Source organism: Elephantulus edwardii, unplaced genomic scaffold (assembly GCF_000299155.1).
Source record: "Elephantulus edwardii isolate Elephantulus edwardi_28Jun2011 unplaced genomic scaffold, EleEdw1.0 scaffold00237, whole genome shotgun sequence".
Lineage (NCBI taxonomy): Eukaryota > Metazoa > Chordata > Mammalia > Macroscelidea > Macroscelididae > Elephantulus > Elephantulus edwardii.
In genome coordinates, this window is record NW_006399987.1 from 2,018,796 (window position 1) to 2,041,188 (window position 22,393).

Here is a 22,393-nt window from a genome sequence, read left to right on the forward strand (position 1 = left end):
AGAAAAAAAAAACAGTAGACAACAAAAAAAAAGAAATGAGAGCTTCTAGCAAAAGTGAATTCCTCTTATGTTACCTACAACTTAGGCAATTCCAGTGGAGTCAGGCTGGTCTTGAGTTAACCAGTTACAGGGTGGGTAGGAATTTCCCCACAGAAGCCCCTTGAGAGCCAGTAATTGAAAAAAAGTGGCTGAGATGACAGTATTGTGGCTCCACCAGCACCCCCCCCCCCGCCCCGGCCACCAGCGGCTCTGGGGAGGCGGACGAGCTGTTTGACATGAAGAACTCCTTCGACACTGGCAGTTACCAGCATCAGCGAGGCATAGTGAGTGAAGGACAGTGGCCACCCAGAGATGCTGATCAACCTCATTGTCCTGTCACAGCACCTGGGCAAGGCCCCTGAGGTGACCAACCTCTACCTGTCACAGGATTCCCATAGGTCCCACCCATTCCAAGAGTACCACCAGGTCAAGGAGAATGATTTTGACCAGCTGGTCCTGCAGTACCCTCCCAGTGCGTGAGGCTGGCCTGAGCCCCGACCACATCCGTGCGTCCATCCCACCAGCACCCACCACTTCTCGGCCAGACCCTGGAAGGCCGGTGCCAGCACCTCATCTCCCAGCAATAAACAGACTTGACTAGGGCACCATCCCCTGCCTCCCCCCCCCAAAAAGAGCTAGTGATTGTACAGAAAGCACCTCCCTAACAGGGCAGGGTCAAGAGAAGGGACACCACTGGAACCTAGGGCCAATACTCACTTGTACTTGTTGTCTTCCGTGGGCTCAGTTTTTGGAGGGGTTTCAAACCTTGCGTAATCGTGGTCATACCACATCCGGTAAAAATAGGTCTTCCCGTCGGTGTCAGCCATGATGGGCTCAGGGTCCTGGCCTCCCTTGGGTGAGAAGAGCGCCGTCAGCCGTGACCTCACGTGACGGGCAGGAGGAAGGGAGCTGGAAGGCGCTGGACGACACTTACCTCTAGCGCCCAGTTTTCTGGAGGAGGGATGTAAACAACTGTGACTTTCTCGTTGATGTAAGGCATCTGCAAGTTCTCACACTCGTCCACCAGGAATAGTTCCAGAGGGTCTGACGTCGCTCCCAGGATTGAATCTCTCCCGGTACAGAACCAGTGGGCATGAAACATTTGTCCGGTGTTGCTGTCGTCCCATAAGGCGGTGATTCTGCAATTGGGGGCGGGGAAGGAAAGGTTCTAGCTTGATAAGTGGACACGTGACAACCTACTAAGATTGTTTTGGATCTTTCAGGACAAACGGCAGTTGTTCATCTTGCAAGACATGCATCTCCTACTTGCAGAAAGTGTGGTCAGGTCAAGCCAGGGGAAGGATACAAACCTTGCAAAATAGAGATGTGAGGAATTAACTGCGGAAACAGAGACACAGTCCCCTACTTCGAAGATTTCGGAATCAATACAGACTTTCTGATAGTAAATCTTCTTTCCCTCACTCTTTTGCTCAATCTGCAAAAGAATAATTTGAGCATCATTTGAAAGGTCATGCTAGATGGGCCCTTTGTGAGATCCTGTTACCATTACACGAGAGTTTAACTCAAGGACTTCCTTAGAGAGAAGCCAGGCATCTCCACGTCTGGCTTTGAAAGGGAGCCTCTAACTCTTCTTGCCTGGAAGCCTGAAGCAAAGGGATCTGCCTGCCTCACCCCCATCAGCTCTGTTCAAGGTCAGCCTTGAATCGGATTCTGGTGTCTGATATTAACAGTAGCAGTACCACATCCTTCCCGTGGTAAGGTCACCAGGGACTCCTAACTCCTCAACTCCCGTCACATCAGTCACGTGGCTTGCCTACCCCTCCCCGAGGGCTCTGCCCCGGATTTTCTCTGCTCTCCGCGCTAGCTCCTTTCCATCAGACCAGCCCCTTCCAGCCCTCAGCCCTGTTGTGTCCTGCAAAAGCACTCACACCATTGGTCATGTGTCTTCTTCCAGCACTGAACCATCAACCCCACGAAGCTTAGCCGCATGTTACCGCCATGCTCCGAGCCTACCCCAGCACCCAGTAGGTGCTCATGTTCTCTGAATGGGCCAAGCGCATCTTTGGTTTATAACCACCAAGGAAGGAAGGGATGGTAAGATGACACTTCCTTTCAAGGTCCTTGAACCGACCCTGAAAGAGACCCCACCAACAACTTGGGGGAAATTTGGGAGTACCCTGAAAAACGCATTCCCAGGTCTGAATGGCTATGACCACTTTTTCAACAGGTCCAGTGTTCCCAGAACTATCCATCACTCTTCTGTAGTATCAGGAAAGCTGAGTCTACAGACACAAGCGAACATGTCAGTGTGTTCAGCCGTGCATTTTGGCCTGTCACTTGGCCTCGCTCTCTCCTGGGTCGGACACGTGGGCCTCCCGCTCCAGGCTCAGGGTGCTGACAGTCTGGCACCAGGAGACCAGAGGCAGCACCGAAGTGGAGGGTCTTCCCCAAGATTACCTTGACAGGCTCTCCAACCCAAGTGATCTTGTTCTTGTGATGTTTCTGTTTCTTCTCTTGATGCATTTTTTTTTTTGGTAATGGCATTTTTTCTGGGATATTCTCTTCGACTTCTTCATCCTCATCTGCCTCCTTTACGGCCATATTGGGGCACCTGCAGAGTCACTGATGAGTTATTGGGATCAACTGAGGGCCCTCATCATTCCTCCCAGAACAACCTGGCCGTGAGCCAGGCCCTTTTCCTAAGTAAAGCCAACGAGGCGTGTGAGTCAGACGCCAGAACCAGGCCTTGTGAGGACGCTTACAAAGCTGTCCCATCTGCAGAGCAGGACGTCTCCCAGCAGTGAACACGAGCCCGGAACAGAGGGCTGAACAGAGGGCGGGCCAAACCTACCTCCTCGCTTCACAAGCCTGCTTGCTCCGGCCGCTACCACCGAACTTAACCATGTCCTTACAAGCTTTGCACTGTCCACACTCGGGCTGCTGGCAAACCTAGAAAATGCCATCAAGAAAGCCTGTCAGTGGTGAAAGCTACAGGTGGTGTCCCTCAAAAAAAAAAAAACACGCGTTAGGACCCTCACTGACACTTGAGGATAGAGTCCCACTTGGGCAGGGAGCTTCACTTTCATTAAAAGGCCATGTGGGTGTAGGGTGAGCTTTAGTCTAATTGCTTCTGAGTGTAAGCATCACAGACACTGACTGGCAAGCGCACAATGAAGAAGACAGAGAGACAGACAGATGGCTCTGTGACAATCATTAGGTAGCAAAGGACCACCAGCTGCTACCAGTTCCGACAGACAGAGGGTCAGACTCTGAATTCACGATTCCAGCTTTCTGAACTGCGGTAAAATGGATTTGTTCTTAAAGCCGCTCAGTCAGGGAGGGTTTTATCTGTTACAGCAGTGCCAGGTAACAGAAACGCAAGGCTCTTGGTAACCATAACCAGCTTTTTGGTGAGTGGTCATTTTTTCAAGAACACATTTTGCCTCATGAGAAATAGAAGGAGAGTTAGAAATGTGCCCTCACTCAGACCCTCCAGACTGGCAGAAAAACCAGCCAGGCAGCCCTGGCACAGGTGTGGGCACAGGTGAGCACCAACTCCAGGGAGGATAAAAGGGCAAAACCACCCCAGTTAAATAAACACGAGAGCCCAGCAATGCCACTTCTGAGCAGTGACAGTGACCCTCACAGGACTGGAACTGGAGTTCAAGGACATCACTGTCCTATCAGGTACAAAGTAAAAGCTGCCCATCATGAACAGGCTGGGAATCGCTACAACATGTTAACTAGATATGTGTCAACACCTAACAGATGAACATAACCAGGTACACGGCACTTTAAGACAAAGGTTAAAAGGAGTTAGCGATATGGCACAAATGTGAAGAAGCAGGAAAGCCAGCAAGGTGCAGACATGCCAATCCCGGGTGAGGTTGGCCTTTAAGGCCAAAGGCAAAGCTCTGAGTTCAGGCTGCTAGCCGTTGAGGGAGGTCAGGCAACAGATCCAAGCACACTTGCTCTCTCTGCGTCACACTGTTGCCGCTGCTGTTGTGTGCCATCGAGTCGACTACGACTCAGTGAACCTGTGACCGGGTCTGAACCTTGCCCTCTCCTGTGCCATTCCTCTGTACCGAGGTAAGCAGCTCTTTACAAGTTCACAGGCACAAAGAAGCCTTTTACGGCCTCCAGTCTTAGTCTGACAGCGTGCCCACTTTCCCAGGAACGCTACGCCACGGGAGGGCCAGTTCCTGGGAGACTGTCGTGCAGAGGATGGGGTCTTTCCTTGGAGGAACTCGTTCCCTCTGCTCTCATGCCTTGACACGGGAGACAGCAAGTGTCATGCAGGAAGCCCGGGCTCAGGAGCCACCGTTCTTTAGTTAACGACAGTGGCATTAACAGTAGAGCACCAAGAGCATGCGAGTTAAGACAGCTGTCGTGCCAATCAACTTGCTCGCGGGCCACGCAGGGTCCTAACTCTTCCTCCCAACTCCTCTGGCTGCATCACATTTGAGCGGTAAGCATCAAGCCGCGAAGATGAAGCAGGCTGCTCGCAGAGGCTCTCGGGAGCCCGGCTCGAGTGAGGTTACCTCACAGACGCCACACCGACGGCGCTTACAGGCGTTCTCCTTATCTTCCTTGTCAAAGGTCTCAATTTGGTCGGCGAAGAAGGTGTCAAAGATCTGGTAGACCAGCTTGGTGGTGGTGGCTTTGGTGGGCCCTTTATCCTTCTCCCTGGTGGAGTGTCTGATGGCCTGCCGCCTTTTGGCTCGCCTGGAAGAGAGAGGCCGCTGTTTTAGCGAGGTGCTGGGAGCAGCACGCTTGTCACCGGCAGGCGAGGCACTCAGCGGTCCGTCTGTGCTAGTCCCTATTTGGAATCCTTGCCTTTGTCCCAGAGTGACCCCGGCAAGTTTGATCACGTCCCTCATGCAGGGGGACAGGAAGATGGGCTCCTCGTCACTGTCCCCGGCTTCGTCATAACTCTCCACTTGTTCCACCACAAACTGGGCGTGTCGGAGGAGAGAGTCCTCGGTGAAGCGATTCAGGCCGAGTCCAGGAGGAGGGACGGTGGTCTTAACAAGAGAAAACACAAGAAAAACAGCTTATACTTAAGCAAAATTGTTTCACTCCAACAGAAAGAGCTGCTGATCCCGTCTCTTTAAGGCCTCTACACACTCACGCCTCAGTATCTGGAAGAACCTGGTTCTAGTAGGACCCCCCTGCCGCCCCAGAGCCTCATACCAAGATCTGAAGATGCTGAAGCCCCTTGTACAAAACGGCATAAAAGCTGCATGTAATTGATGAGTATTCTCCCATACAACTTATGAGACCTAATGCAATGTGAATGCTGGGCAAACAGCATTTTGGAAGGACTACTTTGACCCACTCAGTTGCTTGCTTCCCTCATCCTCCAAAAAATTTCTGATCTGCACAGGAACTGTGGACACAGAGGGCAGGCCTGCCTTGGTAAGCTGGTGTAAGGCCCAGATGATGAAAGACCGAAAGCTCTTACTTCAATCTTATTGATCAGATCTTCATAGGTTGAGTCTCGAAAATTCTTCAGAAACTCCACTACTATCTTACTTATATAGATCTTCTCCTGTATCAGTGCGAATATCGAGGCATACTCTGGGCTGGGATCCATCATGATATATTCAGCAAAGGCTGGAGGGGAGAGATGACATTTTAGTGTGAACCTGAGGGCACCTGCAGTAGCCACAGGGCAGGGACAAGTGGATCAAAATTACAGAACAGTTTAAAAACTATTCCACAGTCAACCCTCAAAAGCACAGAGTATAGCCCAGTGGAGTTCACGCATTCTGAAGCTACTGAACCACCTCATCTACTTTTGCCAAGATGGTTGTAGCTCAGCGACCCTCCCTCAGTTTCTTTTTTTCTTTTTAATTTTTTTTTACCTCCCTCAGTTTCTAAGGCTCTGAGTCTCTGCGGCATCTGGTGGTCCATCTTTCTCCCAAGGAGCAGCTGGTGGATTCAAACTGCTGATCTAAAGGTTAGCGGCTCAGCATAGGAGACCCTACGCTCCCAGAGCTCCTGTGCGATTCAGCCAGAATCCTGACAGCTTTGACTTAACTCATCCGTGGGCTCAGAATTTAGTCAGGATTTCAACGGCAAGAATCTGACCTGCTCTTTTAACTAGAGGGTCGGTTCCAGGGCCAGCTGTAGCGAGCACCAGAGGCCACCCTCACAGCTCGATAGTTCTCGTCATCATGTGGCATTTGTTTTCTGGAGGAATGTGCAGACTTCCCACTAGAGCCCAACCCACCCCCTGGGAAGAGAAAAAGACAGAGGTCGCAGGAAGAGGGCACACTTAGTGCCAACACTTACAGGTGCTGAAGCCCAGCAGGGCTTTCTCCCCTCCGTCGTAGCCGGTGATCCACCACTCGTTTATAGGGCCAAGGTTGACACCATTAACACCACCTGAGGGAGGAACCATATCCAAACAGGAGACAAATGAAGAGGCAGGACTCGCATCAGAAACTCGGGCCCGAGGGACGCTACGAGTGCCCAACTCCGCTGACATTTCTCATCAGCCGAGCGGGGCAGTCTCTGCCACAGCCTACAGGGATTTGCTTACTGCTAGTTCAAAGCACCGCACGTCAACTCACAGCTCTGAGAGACAGCGGCTCCAGGACACCACGGCTTTGGAGGTGTGTGCCAGTCCCCTGCCCTCAGCCTAACTGAGAAGTGCTCCACTCACCTTCAGGAGACGGGTCATCCGCATAGATGGGTTTTGCCGAACCAGCCAAGTAGAGTTCAACGTTCTTCTCGATGAGGCCGGTATCGATTGGGCACAGATGCCCGAGTTTACAGTACACACTAGATGGGGCCGAGAAAGCCGTGGGGTACAGTCAGAAAGAAGACACACACTGGGGGGGACCCAGTTCAATCCCTACCTAACTCCCTCATACTTGTGCTGAAGACACTACATTAACAGGGGCCTATCACAAAGACAAGATGCCCACTCTTTCTCTGACCTGCGTGAGCACAAATGGTAGCTTATGTGTCTCCAAAGGTAACCACTCAGGTGAGCAAGACAGGGCACAGCGAGACAGACAGGGTGTACCAGGGATTCTTCAAATTAGGCAAGAAAGAAAACAGATTTACTCAAGTCTGTCCCTCAGCATATTTCTAAAGGAAAAAAAGTCTGGCTACCGAAACTTCTTATTCAACGTAAGAGAAAGAAGTGCAGCAGGGATGTGAGGAGGAAGAACTGGCTTCCCTTTGGGGAGGTTATGTTCAAATTCAAGGGCAGCATCTATGGGCGCACCACCCAGACAGCAGTCAACTTTTAGGAGCACATTTTTTTAAAACATTTTTTATTATTAATTTTAATAAAAATTTACAGAAACTTTGGATTCCCATTCATTGTTGCACTTTTCTCCCTGCCCACCCCTCTCCTCCGGTTCGCTCTTCTCTTTGAAAAGTAAAAGAAAAATTCTTTTATTGTTATGCAATCCCTTGCCCCAAGTCCACTCCACTGTGCAGCCTTCATTCTGGACTCTTGTCATGAGATTAATATCCAATCACATATCCCTTTTAAACAGTTCTCTCCCTCATCCGTTTCAATACAGTATACATTATTTATTCCCTCTTTCTCAGTCTCCCCCAACCCTGATGTCCATCAGTTCCATTTTTACAATGGTGGCACCATGCAGCATTTGTCCTTTTGTGACTGAGATATTTCACTCACCATAATGTCTTCCAGGCTCACCAGTTTTGAATACTAGCTCATGAGTTTCTTGTTTTTCAAACAACTCAGCGTAGTATTCCATTGTGTGAATATACCAGAGCTTCTCTAATCATTCATTTGTCGGTGGGCACATAGGTTGTTTCCAATTCTTTGCTATTGTGGGCAAAGCCACGATAAACATGGGCTTGCAGGGAGCACATTTCTTAGTGAAATTATCACAGGAAGCCAGGATGCCCAGTGCATGAACTCGAGACTCTACAGATGGACCTGTTCATAGTAGTCTCAAGGGCAGAGGGCCTTGTCATCCAGAGAAACCCCCAAATAGGCCACATAAAATCTGGGCAGGGTTTCTATAAGCACCCCGCGCCCCCCCCCAAGCACAGTATCTGGTCTCAGTTCTCATCTTTGAACCCCACAAACTCTTAAAATGAGAAACTGAATCAACAAGACAGATCATAGCCTCTTCCTATGGATTTGAAGTGCAGTGGAAAAGATGCAATCACGCAGATGACACACAGAAAGAGGGGGCCGGCTGCGACACTCCCACTGCAGGGCCTGGTGTCTCCACACAGCTGGAGTGTGCGGGGCACCGGGCCATGGCTGTCCAGCCCCAGCACTCACAGGGATCAGAGAGCCTGGCAGGAAGGGGGCTGCGCACCACAACAAGATAAAGGTAAACAATCCAACTGAAAAATGGGCACAGATATGAACAGACACTTCGAAGACATTCAGATGGTGAACACACACATGAAGAAATTTTCAAAATCCCGAGCTCTAAGAAGGATGCAAATCAAAACATGAGATCTCATCTCATCCCAGTAACAATAGCAAAATTCAACAAAATGGCAAACAAATGCTGGCGAGGTTGTGGAGAAACTTAAACCCTTACTCACTGTTGGTGGGATTGAGTATAAAATGGTGCAACCACTAGGGAAGGCTGTATAATGCTTTCTCCAAAATTTGCAAATAGAAATCCCATTTGATCCAGTAATTCCACTACTGGGAATTTACCCTAACGGAACCATAACTGCCACCCAAGCAGATATATGCACACCCATGTATATCGTGGCTTTGTTCACAATAGCAAAGAGTTGGTAACAACCCAAGTACCCATCAACAAACAAATGGATAGAGAAGCTCTGGTATATTCACACAATGGAATACTATGTTGCACTGAAAAACAAGGAACTCATGCAGTATTATTCAAAATGGGAGACCCTGCAGGACATTATGCTGAGTGAAGTATCTCAGTCACAAAAGAAATATTGCATAATGCCATTGTTATAAGAGGACTGACATAGGGTTTGGGGGGAGACTTAGAGGATAAATAACATATACTGCATTTAAACAGATGAGGGAGGGATCTGTTTAAAAGGGATGTAAGACTAGGTATTGTCATCACAGGAGTCTAGAACGAAGGCTGCACAGTGGAGTGGACTTGGGTGGAGGGATTGTCTAACAATGAAAGAATTTTTCTTTTACTTTTCAAAGAGAAGAGTGAATGTGGGGGAGGGGTGGGCAGGGAGAAAAGTACAACAATGAACATGAACGGAAATCCAAAGTCTCTAAACTTTCACTAAAATTTTTAAAAAATTAAATAATAAGAACAGGGCTGCAGTGGTCCGGTGAGCTTACACCCAGTTCGAAGCAACAATGCTGGAGAAGGTCTGAGTCCCAGGTGGGGCAGGACCCACTGGCTCACAGAATGAACCCCTCGGGATCGTTCTAACCAGTCTCTTCAGGCCACGTACCAGAGGTAAGAGGCTGTAACAACCCAAGCATGCTGGAGGTATATTAACCATTTATATGTTTAAGGAAAAAAAAATATGAGCATGGCATGGCAACAGATACTGGGGTGGAGGGGGAAACAGACTTAGAAGACTGCTAATATTTGTGTGAACAATAAGGTCATTCTAGAGAGATGTTCTCAGAGCCACTGTCCCGACAGAAATTAGTCCACATCAGACCCAAAGGCGAGGGGAGTCACAAACACCACCAGCGAGGTTCCACCCCAGGACCCTCTCTCCAGAGCCTGTCCCGAGTCCTCGCAGAGGCCCCCGGGTGTGCACATGGTCACCAATGCACCCAACACACATTTCACTTGTGCATTTGTTGAGGTTTGAAGTGCGTGCTGGACCAGGTCCTGAGGAATCACAGGTCCACAGGCACTTCTGACTGGTCCTCAAGCTCAGGGGATGGGGACATGCCATTAAGGGAGAAAGGAGTCAGAATGAAGAGACCCAGGCACCCCAGCCCCGCCTGAGCTGGTGTGGGCAGGGGGCGTTCTGAGGCTGCTCACAGGGCACCCCACACATGAACCCCACAGGCCGTCACTGCGGGGGCACCTCTGTTCTTACCCCAGCTATCAGCCCTCATGGAACTGATTCACTTCATGGCAAGCCCACGTGTGTCAGTGATCAGGACCTTCTGCCACACGACCTCAGAAGGGATTGAAACCACCACCCTTTTGGTTAGCAGCCAAGTGTGTTAATCACTCCAGAACTCCTCTCGGGAATGGAAAGCCTATGTTGAGGCCCAAAAGGAAACACGGGCTGTTCCTGGAAGCAAACCATTTCTCCCAAAGAAACAGTATCTGCACGTAAAGTGAGGGAACCAAGCTGGACGCAGGATGCGCACAGGCCAGGGGGCCCCTGTCAAGGCTCAGGACAGACAGCGCGGACCACTGAGAAGCAGCAACTGCCAGAGGCTGCGACATCCAGTCACGGGTCCGGCCACTCCCTGACCGCTGCCCCTAGCACCTCAGCTTTCCCACCTCTCACCCTGTTCATCCCCCTGAACCACTAGGCTTGTTTTTATACCACCGAAGACTGTGTTCAAGTCCCTTTCCTATATCTAAACTCCATTGTCCCATCTCCCTCTGCGGTTTTACTTATGACTTAGTATGTGCGGCTGGTGTCTTGTCTCCATAGAAGCAGGGATCAGGTAGTAATGCCCACACACCTAGGCCAGCATCTAGCCCACGCCTCCCCCTGTGAATGAGGAGCCTTCAGGATGTGTGCTGAGTGGAGAAAGAAGACAGCAGTAAACTGGTGGCGGTTCATTACAGCCCCTTCAAGTTATGGCTCTTATCAGCTTCAATTGTCCTCGATTAGGTGGGAAAGACCTTCACCCCAGGATGTCAACTTCTGTTCTCTTCAGGGGAAAATGTTACTGCCTTGTCACAAGGCGGTTTAGCACACAAACAAAAGGACAGTCATTACCTGAAGTAAGTCACTTTGTGCTGGGGAAGATCCTCGTAACTCTCGAAGCCACATTCGTTGGCATCAAAAATGGACAGTTTCTCATTTGTCAACAACTGCGGTTCTTCTACCTGAGAAGACAGTGGCCCGTCAAGCTCAGTCACAGAAGACAGCACGCCAGAGACAGGGCCAAGGGCTTCCACTTACTGCATCAGGGAGATGCTGCTGGTACTTGAGGTCAGGGTCATCCAAGTACTGTCCACACTGGATACATTTCGGGGGCTGGGGCTGGGTCTGTGGGAGCAGCAACACAAACAGGGCTCAGAGAGGAGCACCAAGCCACACACAGCACTGCCCCACCAGTTAGCCCCCAGGGGACCGTTTATACCAAGACTGCTCCATTTCCACAGGCGAGTGCTCAATGCAGAGCCGAGTGAAACCCAAATCCCCAAGGAACATTTGATTTGCTTTATTGATTCAGTTTCCTGAGAGTCTAGCCTTATGTTTATTACTTGCTTTGGGTAAATGTAAGATAGTCTTCCTCATAATTTAACCCACATAAATATGTCAGAGAGACCAGATTTTTAAGTACAGAGAACTATTATATAGTTGACAGTCTACAGCTGTCAACTATATAAGAACAGCAAATATATGAAACATTACAAAAAGTGAGGTTATAACCCTAAAAGTCTTAATATTTTTAACTGAGACAGTTTACATGCAAGATTTCTTATTTGTAAGCATCAGATTTGGAAAACATTTACATATAACCACAGAACATGAACAAGTCTGTCCTGGAGAGGGTGAAACCAGGCTGCTCCTTAGAGGCAAGGATTCTGAAGCTCCATCTCACATACTCTGGCCACCTGGCCAGGAGGGACCAGTCCTTGGAGAAGGACATCGTGCTTGGAAGGGTTGAGGGACAGCACAGAAAAAGACCCAGAATGAGATGGAATGATACAGTGACTGAGACGGTAGGGGTTGGTGTGTCAGAATTATTGAGACTGGCTCAGGACAGGGTAGCCTTCAGAGCTGCTGTATATAGGGTTCCAATGAGTTGCAAAGACTTGACGGTACATTACAATAGCAACACCCAATTAAGGCATATATCCATCCATTCCTAGAGTGAATTCTCAACTCTGAAAGGCAACCAAATAATCTGATTTCTACCACCCTAGTCCACTTTTGCCGAGGACAAACTTCATAGGCAAGAACGTTATACAACTCTTCATGACCGTTTCTTCCTCACACTATCATGCTCTGAGGTTCAACCATGTTGTGTGTATCAACGTGGGAAGCTGAATTATCAAGTTTAATATTAATAAACCAAATGCTTTATCAGGGTATGAGGGAGACGTAACACAAGCTAGAATTTACCCTGTAGCACTATGGCAATCCTTCAATGTTTACAGGGGTCGGCATTAAGGCAATCCTTAGGAGTCTACATAATTCTTAGTTTGTATTTACTTAGTCTCTCCCTCCTGAGATAAGCATAGGGTCAACAATAGAGAAGGACTTATTTGACAAAGACTTCCCAAGATCCTTTGTTTTTGTTTACTACTCCCTTGTGATTGTCCTTTGTTTACCTTCCTGAAGATTCTCAATAAAAAATCCAGAAAGGTGTCTCAGAGGGGCTGCAGTTCTCCCAGCTGTTAGCCCCCTGCCTTCACACTTTCTGGCCTGATCTCCACTCCTGTGTGTCCCCATGTCTGTCCTTTTCCTTTGGTGGACAACATAAAGATTCTGTAAGTGGTTCCATTTACCTTAGATCCCCTCAGCAACAACAGTTTCAAACTGGATGAGTCAATGCTTGCCAAGGAACCAGTCAGGAAGGAAACCATTCACAGAGTGTAAAGGTGTAAGCTTGTTTCCAGGAGTAAAGTGTTCACGCCTACAAATTAGGTATAACTGACTGGGTTTATCCCATCTGAATTTCAAAACCATCTCAGGAACAGGTCTGAGGCCTTGAACACTAACGAGCAAAGACCAGATGAGCTGTGGGAGGGTATCAAGAATATCTAGGAAGAACGCAAAAGGTCACTACAAAGACAGGAGGAAGAAAAGACCAAGATGGATGTCAGAAGAGACTGAATATTGCACTAGAGTGCTGAGAAGCCAAAGCAAGAGGAAGATATCAAGATGTTATGGAGCTGATCAGAACATTTTAAAGGGCAGCGTGGGAAGACAAAGCAAAGCAGTATAAAGAAATGTGCGAAGAGCTGGAGTCAGAATACCAAAAGGGCCAAACTAGCTTGCATTTCTTAAGCTGAAAGAACTGAAGAACAAATTCAAGCCTCGAGTCCCAGTACTTAAGGAAGCTTTTGACAGATTAACCGATCCAGGAAGCATTAAGAGGCAGAAGGCATATATAGTCACTGTACCAAAAAGAACTGGCTGGCAAGGCATTTCATGAAACATGATCAAGAGCCTATGGTGATCTACGAGGAAGTTCAAGCTGCTCTGAAGGAACTGGGGGGAAAAAAGGGTCCCAGGAATTGACTGCATGCTTATTGACATATTTCAATGATCAAAGATGTCCTGGACATGCTGACCAAATTGTGCCAAGAAATTTGAAGGACACCATCTAGCCAAATGACTGGAAGAGGTTCATATTTGTTCCTATTAAAAAAAGGCGACCCAACAGTACAGAAATTATCCAACAGTATCATTAATATCCCATGCAAACAAGATTCTGCTGAAAATTATCCAAAAACGACTAGAACAGCATGTCAGGCGAGCTCTGGTTGCCTAGTGGCAAGAAGCTGCACTGCAATCTCAGAGGTTGTTGTTATGTGCCATCGAGTCGTTTCCGACTCATCCACCAGATGCTCTGCTGGAGAAGGAGGAACAATCTCCTCCTGTATCAGTCAGATCTGATTTGATGGTACACACAAAAATAATGAAATAAAATAAAATTTACAAAAAAAAAAAAGAACAGCATGTCAACAGAACTGCCAGATGTGCAGGCTGGGTTTAGAAGAGGTCATGGCACTAGGGATAGTATGGCCAATGGTAGATGGATCTTGCCTGAAAGCAGAGAATACCAGAGGAAATGTCTGTTTCTGTCTATGCAAAGACATTTGACTGTGTGGATCACAACTAGCTAACTCTAATAATGGGAATCCCAAATCATTGATTATGTTTCTGTAAAATCTATACTTTGGACCAGGAGGCACTCATCAGAACAGGAAACACTGCATGGTTCAAAATCAGGAAAGGTATATGCCAGGGATGCATCCATGCTCTATACCTTTTCAATCTATATGCAGATCAGATCATCCAGGAGGCTGGGCTCTATGAGGAGGAATGTGGCATCAGGACTGGAAGAAGACTCAACAACCTACATTATGCAGATGACACAACCTTGCTTGCTGAAACTGAGGAGGACCTGAGACATTAGCTGAAAGTCAAGGACTGCAGCCTTCAGTATGTATTGAAGCTCAACATCAAGCAAACAAAGATTCTCACCACTGACTGGGCAGATTGGTAGGATCATGATCAATAGTGAAGAGATTGAGATTGTCAAAGTCTTCAGTTTGCTTGGCTCTACAAAACTCTTGGTACCACCAACCAGGTGGTACAAATGCAAAGGATGAATTGCATTGGGAAAATCTGCTGTCAAAGACCTCTCTGGAATAGTAGAGAGCAATGATGTCAGTCTAGAGACTAAGGTGCACCTGATCCAGGTCATGGTCTTTACAATTACTTGCTCTGCATCAGAAAGCTGGACAATGACTAAGGATGACAGAATTTGAATTGTGATGCTAGAGAAGAGTATTGAATATACCGTGGACTGCTAGAAGAATGAACAAGTTCATTCTAGAGATGGTGAAACCAGACTGCTTATTGGAGGCAAGGATTCTGAAGCTCCATCTGACATACTCTGAGTATATTGCAAGGAAGGCTCAATCCTTCGAGAAGGACGTCATGTTTGGAAGGGTGGAGGGACAGCGCAGGAGAGGAAAATCCTGGATGAGATGGAGTGACTCAGAATGATGAAGCTATCGATTTTTAAACAAGTCTTTCAGTGAGCTTAAAGACAAAGTTGTAGGTTAAGAAAAAGTTCCATCTGACTCCTTGGGTATAATCCAGAGCAGCATTCTTTTCTTATACCAGCAATATAGTGGATCAAGGGAGGCTCTCTGTTGAGGGAGGCTGTTCTGGCCACTGCAGCAGCATCTGATTCCTTTGCTAGAACTAAATGTGGTAAACCCTCTTTCTTGACACAGGTAGTGCCTTGTCTCCAGACAGTGATGACCAGGAGGTCAGGGATTAGCCCTGGTTGAGAACTACTCATCTAGGGGAAAGCACCTAAGCGCATGTGTGATTCTGAAAGTCTGTGACGGTTACTGGTAAGTTTAGTAGAGTAACTATGCAACTCCTTAGGACATTGAGAGAATTTCAAATGTCAGAAGCTGGAAGTGGAAGGTCCCAGTAGCAGATGATCAGGCAGAGAGGTTGCTGTCTTCCCTAGAATATGTACTGTTCCTCAAAGCTGAGGCTCTCTCTACCAGCAGTGTTCTCACCAAGCATCTCCTGTGAACATCTAGTGAGACTGGCCAAGCTCCCTTGCTTCCACAAGCTCCTGGCTTGAACTGTCATGACCCTTGTTCAGTGCCAACTTCTCATCTTTCCACCACTCTATCCTCCCTTCCCCCACAGGGCAGTCTCACCCAGGCTCCTTGTTTCAACCACCACCTCTACGTGCTGTGAGTGAGAGCTCAGTTGTGAAATTTGTCAAACGCCATAGCTATAAGGTTTATTATGTGCCATGGAGTTGCTTGCAACTCACAGTGACCCTTATGTACAACAGCCCTGAACCCTGGCTCTATCCTGTGTCAATCTTATTGTCTCTACTATATCTACCCCCATTACCCCAGGCACTGAGTCAATCCATCTCATTGAGGGTCTTCCTTTCTTGTGCTGTCCCTCTACTCTCCCAAGCACGACATCCTTCTCCAAAGACTGGTACCTCCTCACAACATGTCCCAAGTATGTCAGACAAATCTTCAGAATCCTTGACTCCAGGGAGCAGCTTAGTCTCACCCTCTCAAGGATGAGCCTGTTCTATTCGTCCAAGGTGTATTAAATACTCTTCTCCAGCATCACAGCTCAGAGACATCAATTCTTTCTATCATTCCTAGCCATTGTCCAGCTTTCTGATGCCTAGCAAGTCATTGTGACGACCAGGGCCCAGATGAGGCGCATCAGAGCCCACTAAAAACCAAAACCCTGAACCTGTCAAGAGTCGACCCTGCTTGTAGCGAGTTACAGTGAGTGACCCTGTGGGTGAGAACTCGGCTGCCCCACAGGGTTTCCAGGACCGCAGGCTTTGGGCAAGAAGACTGTCTTTCTCGCCCACGTAGAGTGGCTGCAAAGTTCCCACTGCTGACACGTGATTTAGCAGCTGTTTTAACTGCTGCGCCACTAGGCCACCTTCTAGTCAAACTTGTTTTGTACCGTCAAGTCAGAACCAACCCAGAGCTAACCCTCCAGTGGGTTTTCAGAGACAGTGAGCCGCACAGAAGACTGCATCCTTCTCCCACAGAGCAGCTGGTGGATTTGAACCACGTGCCTCTGGGACTGCAGCGTAGCTTCTTACCACTAGGGGTGGCAAATGGTCAACAGTAAATGTCTTTATTCCCTTCTTCCTGTTCACTTACTAGCCTCATCTCACCTGGAAACCACCACCTCAAGCTGTCTGTCACAGTGGTTATTCCTGCCCCAGAACCTAGGTACAGCTGCTGGTCCCTGTCTACTTTGCTTTGTAGTATCAGCAGGGCCTGTTCCCCACCTCCTTCAGGTCTTTTCAGAAAGTTCATCTTTTCAGGCCTATTTCCTGGTCATCTCGCCTAAAATTCACACTTGCTTCTCCGCTACCCAAAGGACAGGGTCAGCATCCCAGAGTCCCTCAGCGGACATCTAACAGTAGGTGGGACTTTGGCTCTCACATAAGCACCACTGGAGAGCTTACCTTGGCAGACAGTGATCTGGGCCGAGTGGCTTTCTTCTCAGATCTGAGAACAAAGTAAGAATTTTAAATCTTTGACACTAAAAAAAAAAAAAAAAAAAGAAAAAAGAAAACCAAACCAAAACAAACAAAAAATAAAAAAGTCAACCCTGGCAGAATCACACCTGACCCAGCCCACAGATGGCAGTCAGCTGTTGTAGCAGGACCCGTGGTCCCTATGTTACAGGCGGTCCTTTGCCACATGTAAAACTAATGCTGAAGCAGCTTGGTCCTGCGCTCACTTATCAAACCCAAAATTGGCTCTCACTGTTCACCAAGAACAGCTTTCTCTCCCAGATTAATCATTTTCATATTAGAATCTACTCTGAAAATACAACAAATTCTTACGCTTCTCTCATTGGAGTTCTGCGTTTCTTCTCATCCTAAATTAACAAAAAAAGGAAAGAAATGAGTGTTTTACACTTGAGAAGTGTTTCCAAGATCAGCATTTTACATAGCTTGGTAAAAAGCAATCTAAGACCCAACTCCCTTTAAGTACCTAAATCTTATCAAAACGTTTACATTCAAAGTCCTCCTTAAAGGTCTCATAGGAGATACTAGTTTAACAAAGGACCATCAGAAACTTTTTAGATCCCCTATCCAAATGGTCATTCAAGGTGAGCAAGTAACTAAGGAGAAATCTGTTTCTCTAATTACAGATTAATAAAGGGACGACAACTAGACTAGTGCCACTTGGTAATCCTCAAAATACTAAGAGGCGACTAAACAAAATCTCAGGTGAAAAACTAGTGAACTTTCTGAGGAGGAGAAATCTGACAGCATGTGAACCCAAGAAGTATGTGTGATGCCCTTAGCACTACCTCGGAAGCGTGTGTCTGTGTGTGTGTGGCCAAGCCTCCTCTGGACCGACCCAACCACCTGCCCGTCTACAGAGGGGCAGAGGAAAAAGCTAATAGTTGCATGGCCACAACTGGCAAAATGCATAAAGCACAACAGATTCCGAAAGTAAAGGGGAAACTACCAATACGATAGTTAAGTATCAAGTAATATTGTATTTGGTTTATGTCCCTATTCAAATAAGGTTTCCATACTTCTACCCAAATAGCAAAATTCCTAACAAATATCTTGTTAGTTTTAAGATTTTTCTAGGTGTGACAATGATATCATGACTATTTAAAGAGTTTTCCTCAGAGCCATTTCTTTTATAATCAGGTTAAGTAAGGCTAGGATTTGTTCCAAATCACCCAGGGGCAGGCATGCACTTAGGAGAATGAGGGGAGGGGAGGCTTGGTTCAAACAACTTGGTCAAGTTCACTGCTAACTGTCAAGGTTGATGAGAGTTCTTGATGCTACTTATGAAGAAAAAAAAATTTAAATACACGAATTTTAAATCCATATTCCAGTCAGTGGGATGTATGTAATTATGTTCAAGTGGAGAAAGCATTTCTAAGACTTACCTTTTCAGGCTCATCTTTGACATCAGTTGCCTGAGATTTTTCTCCATCCAATTGTTTTTCTTGAGTTCTCTGCCTGGAGGTAGACCTGAGATGTCAATAATATACTAAATATTAGAGCAGAAAAACTGTTGCCAACAAGTGTACCAGAAAGTGACAAATGAATGTCTCTTCTTTGACAAGGAAGGTTTACAAAGGGTTTTTCCATCCAAAAAAAGCAGCTAAGTGAACGGCACATTAAAAGCCACTGCATTAGTTGCACTGCAATACCAGAGGTATCCGGTTCAAATCCACTAGATGCTCTGCTGGAAAAGGAGGGACAATCTCCTCCTGCACCAGTCAGATCTGATTTGACGGTACACACAAATAAAATTTAGAAAATAAAAAGCCACTGTGTTCGAGTCCATTTCCACTCACAGTGGAGCTTTAGAGCAGAGCAGCGTGGCCTCAGAGTGGTTCAAAGCTATTCTTTGCTTACGCAGATTTCCACATCTTTCTCCAATGGAGCAGATGGTGGTCTTGAACCGGCAACCTTTCTGTAAGAAGCCCAGTCACCCAGCCCAAGGCCTTCTTGAAAAAGATATGACACTAACTTGCACTTCTCACGTATGGCCTTCATCACTACCTGACCCCTCACATGAGAGGCCTGAGACACCAGAAAGCACGCCTGACTCCGCCCAGGGTGATGGGAACACTGGCAGTGAGGAAGTAAGGCCGGCCCAGATTTTTTTCTCATCCCGTTTGCCTTAACGGATCCACATTTTGAACAGCACCAACAACCTCTATAAACTTCATTATTGCAAGTTTCTACAACAGGCATTTCTGCAATTAAGACCACACACATAAGGGGAGCTCTGGTGACCTAGTGGCAAGGAGCTGCAACTACAATCCCAGAGGCACACGGTTTGAATCCACCAGATGCTCTGCCAGGGAAGGAGGGACAATATCCTCCTGTACCAGTCAGATCTGATTTGACGGTACACTCACAAAAATAACTAAAAAAATTTAAAAAAAAAAAAGTCCACACACATAGAACACGAAGAACAGAGCAAAGGCACATGCATTTTAACCACTTACTGATCGCTGAGATGCCTTCGGGGCCTCTGTTCATCCCGAGGGGAGAGGTGCAGCACGCATGAGGAGACAAAGGGGAGAATTAGCATCACTTAGGGCTCTCAGCACTGCACCATGGAGACCAGGAAAACCTGAGCTCCTTTTGAGCACAGCGTTGAGGCTTTACTTTGACTTCGTTCTCCACCTTCCAGACTTCTGAACAGGGCTTGGTCAACTTTTTTTTTTAAAAAAAAAAATTTTATTATCTTTTTGTACATGTACCATCAAATCGGATCTTACTGGTACAGGAGGAGATTGTCCCTCCTTCTCCAGCAGAGCATCTGGTGGACTTGAACCACGCACCTCTGGGATTTCAGTGCAGCTTTCTGCCACTAGGTCACCAGAGCTCCCTGGTAAAATACTTCTTAAAGGGCCAGTTAAAAGTCACTTTCAGCTCTGCTGAGCCACCATGATCGGTCACAGTTTCTCTACTGTGGCAGCACAGATAATACGGAATGAAAAGGTATTGCTGTGTATTAAGTAAACTTTATTCAGAGGGCTCAGGACAGCCTGAGAGATATCGTCTGCCAACCCCATCCACAATGGTTCCGTGAAAGTGCCTCTACCAGCCGAAATACCTATAGCTCCAACTACCAAGTGTCCTCAGAGAGACAGGTACTGAGATAGTTAAGGAGGGTAGCGGAGGTTTTGGAGAAAAACAGTAAAACTCCAGAATATAGCACAGAAGGAATAGAAAAGTAGACTTTGAATTCTCAACGAGGTTACCAACTCCTTGTATTTTCTGATCCCACGTGAACAAACGCCTTTGATATACTTAAGCAATTCCACATCATACAGTGATAGATCTACTAGTAGACAATATTGTCTTTACGAGAGAGAACCGGAAGACTGATCCCAACATCCCTGTCAATCCTGATGCAGACGCGCACTTAGTTCTGAAAGCTCGTTAGCAGGATAATGATGACAAGTATCTAGACAGGCCGGGTGAGAACAGACCTTGAAGCAAGCTGGACATCACCCCAAGAGGTCAGCAGCGGGCCAGGAGGAAAGGGCTCACCACCCTGGGAGTCTGGATATAGGCCCCTTCCACACGCCCGATCTCAGCACACAGATCACCAGGGACCATCACAGGCTTATCTCCGTCCACCTCTTCGAGAGCTCGGACTCCTGTGTCTCAGCAGAGGCCCTCTCCTTCCCCAGAGCTTGGGCAGCTCGACTGCCCTGCAGATAACCTCTCCACCCTCTCTTGTACTGAGGACAACTCTGGTTCTGGGTAGTGGGTCAGGGTCTAAGCATTTGCTGAACTGGAAGTCATGGAGGGAGCATGGGAGAGGCCAGACGCAAGGATTTATGACGCTGGTAATGCAGCAGCAGCATGGCTGACCCCGCGTTTGCATTTACTGCGTCGCACTTCCTCAGTTCAGGGGCTCACAAGAGAAGGTAAGGGGTCACACGGGAAGCCTTCACCACTACGGACCAACAGACTGCACTCTTACTGTGTATCAAGGACAGACAGAGGTGACAGCCACCAAGGCTCAGAAAGTTACCCCGAGAACTTGGCCAGTCTCAACCTCCAGGTAAGAGGAGCTGGATTTGAACCCAGTGCCTGATCTACACTGTTTCCCCCAGTGAAGCGAGGAACCTAACAGTGAGGCCGACTGAGAAATAAAGATGCCGTCATTACTTTCTCTTCTGGTTCTTCGGTTTTGGTGCTAGTTCCAGGTACTGCATCATCACCGGCCGACTCTTCCAGATGTTTCTGTTTCCACGTTCTGTCAGACAAAACACACGTGTGCTGGTTAGGAGCCTGGGGACCCCAAGTACTCCAAGCAGCCCCAAGGAGTGCTTCGATAACCTTCTCAGACTCAGAGTGGGGATATCCTTCCCACTGAAGGACAGCTAAGTCATCACCGCCGGAAGCCTGAAGGGCCTGTCCCACTTCAGTCCGCAAGCTCTTCAGAAACACTATCAACAAAAGCAGGACTCTGAGTGCTGGTAACCCAAAAGGAATTCTGATTTCAGTGGAAGTAGGCCTGCGTCCAGGCCTGAGACCGAGCTGGCATGAACTCCTGAGTATTAGCCTCCTGGTGTTACATGTCCTGCATCAATGACTGTAGCCAGCAGACTGCATGTCAACACGGGTATCCTCACCTCTCCTGCCAGGGCCCTCCACTGGCAGGGAGCTCTGCCCACCCCTTGACTTAGACCCAGCTTCATTGGCCGTCAGAAGCTCCACAAAGTATCTTATCTCGATATACCACAACCACGAGAGGCCAGACCAGCAGTCACATGATGGCCAAGCCAGTCCACTCAGGACAGGGGTCAGTTGCCAGGCACTGCAAGAAGTGCTCAGTGGCTCTAAGTCTGAAGACCCCGAGATGTGGGGCTGCTTATTACCAGCATTTCCCAAAGGTAACGGGCCTCAGCGTGACACCCTTTACTACCAACAGGACAGACACTACCTGTGACTGTCCCTGAGGAATGGCCTGGGGTCAGGAGCAGGAAACAAAGCCTTTGTTGTGGTCATCTGGCCTTTGACAGGCAGACATCACCTACATACTCTCTGCAGGGTTACAGCAGCTAGTCCTCTGCAGAGTTTCATGATTTTACCGAATACTTTAACACGTATATTACAAAGAACACAAAAGCACATTATGTCTACTTACTGTTCTTTGGATTTACTTCCGACTCTTTCTTCCTAAATGGGGAAAAAAAAACCAAAACACAACCCTAGTTAATGTTTTTTCCTTTGGTCTTCATATTTTTTTCAAGCTGTTTACTGAAGGTTTTTAGGGAACTGTCTACCCTGATTCGACCTTCTAGGGAGACTTAACTGTTCACACCTGACACATCTGTCTTGTTAGTGGAATAAGCAGGTAGGAAATTAAACGTAGAATAACTCCTTACTATTCTTTTTGTTTGTTTTTAATTATTTTTATTATTTGTGTGTGTGTACCGTCAAATCAGATCTGACTGGTACAGGAGGAGACTGTTCCTCCTTCTCCAGCAGAGTATCTGGTGGATTTGAACC

At 47.5% G+C, this 22,393-nt stretch overlaps 1 protein-coding gene across 1 annotated transcript in view; it reads right to left on the minus strand.

Annotated features, from left to right (window-relative positions):
* The window catches only part of DNMT1 (DNA (cytosine-5-)-methyltransferase 1), a 96,935-nt gene that overhangs the window by 53,116 nt on the left and 21,426 nt on the right, over window positions 1-22,393 (minus strand). The window contains exons 8-22 of the mRNA XM_006898836.1: window positions 18,292-18,376; window positions 17,222-17,256; window positions 16,838-16,880; window positions 11,071-11,151; window positions 10,885-10,994; window positions 6,671-6,789; window positions 6,298-6,390; window positions 5,465-5,616; window positions 4,837-5,024; window positions 4,542-4,725; window positions 2,852-2,949; window positions 2,458-2,611; window positions 1,350-1,462; window positions 974-1,178; window positions 757-890 (exon numbers count right to left, since the gene is read on the minus strand). Of these exons, the coding sequence (XP_006898898.1) occupies window positions 757-890; window positions 974-1,178; window positions 1,350-1,462; window positions 2,458-2,611; window positions 2,852-2,949; window positions 4,542-4,725; window positions 4,837-5,024; window positions 5,465-5,616; window positions 6,298-6,390; window positions 6,671-6,789; window positions 10,885-10,994; window positions 11,071-11,151; window positions 16,838-16,880; window positions 17,222-17,256; window positions 18,292-18,376 (1,794 nt within the window). The remainder of the gene's footprint in view (window positions 1-756; window positions 891-973; window positions 1,179-1,349; window positions 1,463-2,457; window positions 2,612-2,851; window positions 2,950-4,541; window positions 4,726-4,836; window positions 5,025-5,464; window positions 5,617-6,297; window positions 6,391-6,670; window positions 6,790-10,884; window positions 10,995-11,070; window positions 11,152-16,837; window positions 16,881-17,221; window positions 17,257-18,291; window positions 18,377-22,393) is intronic.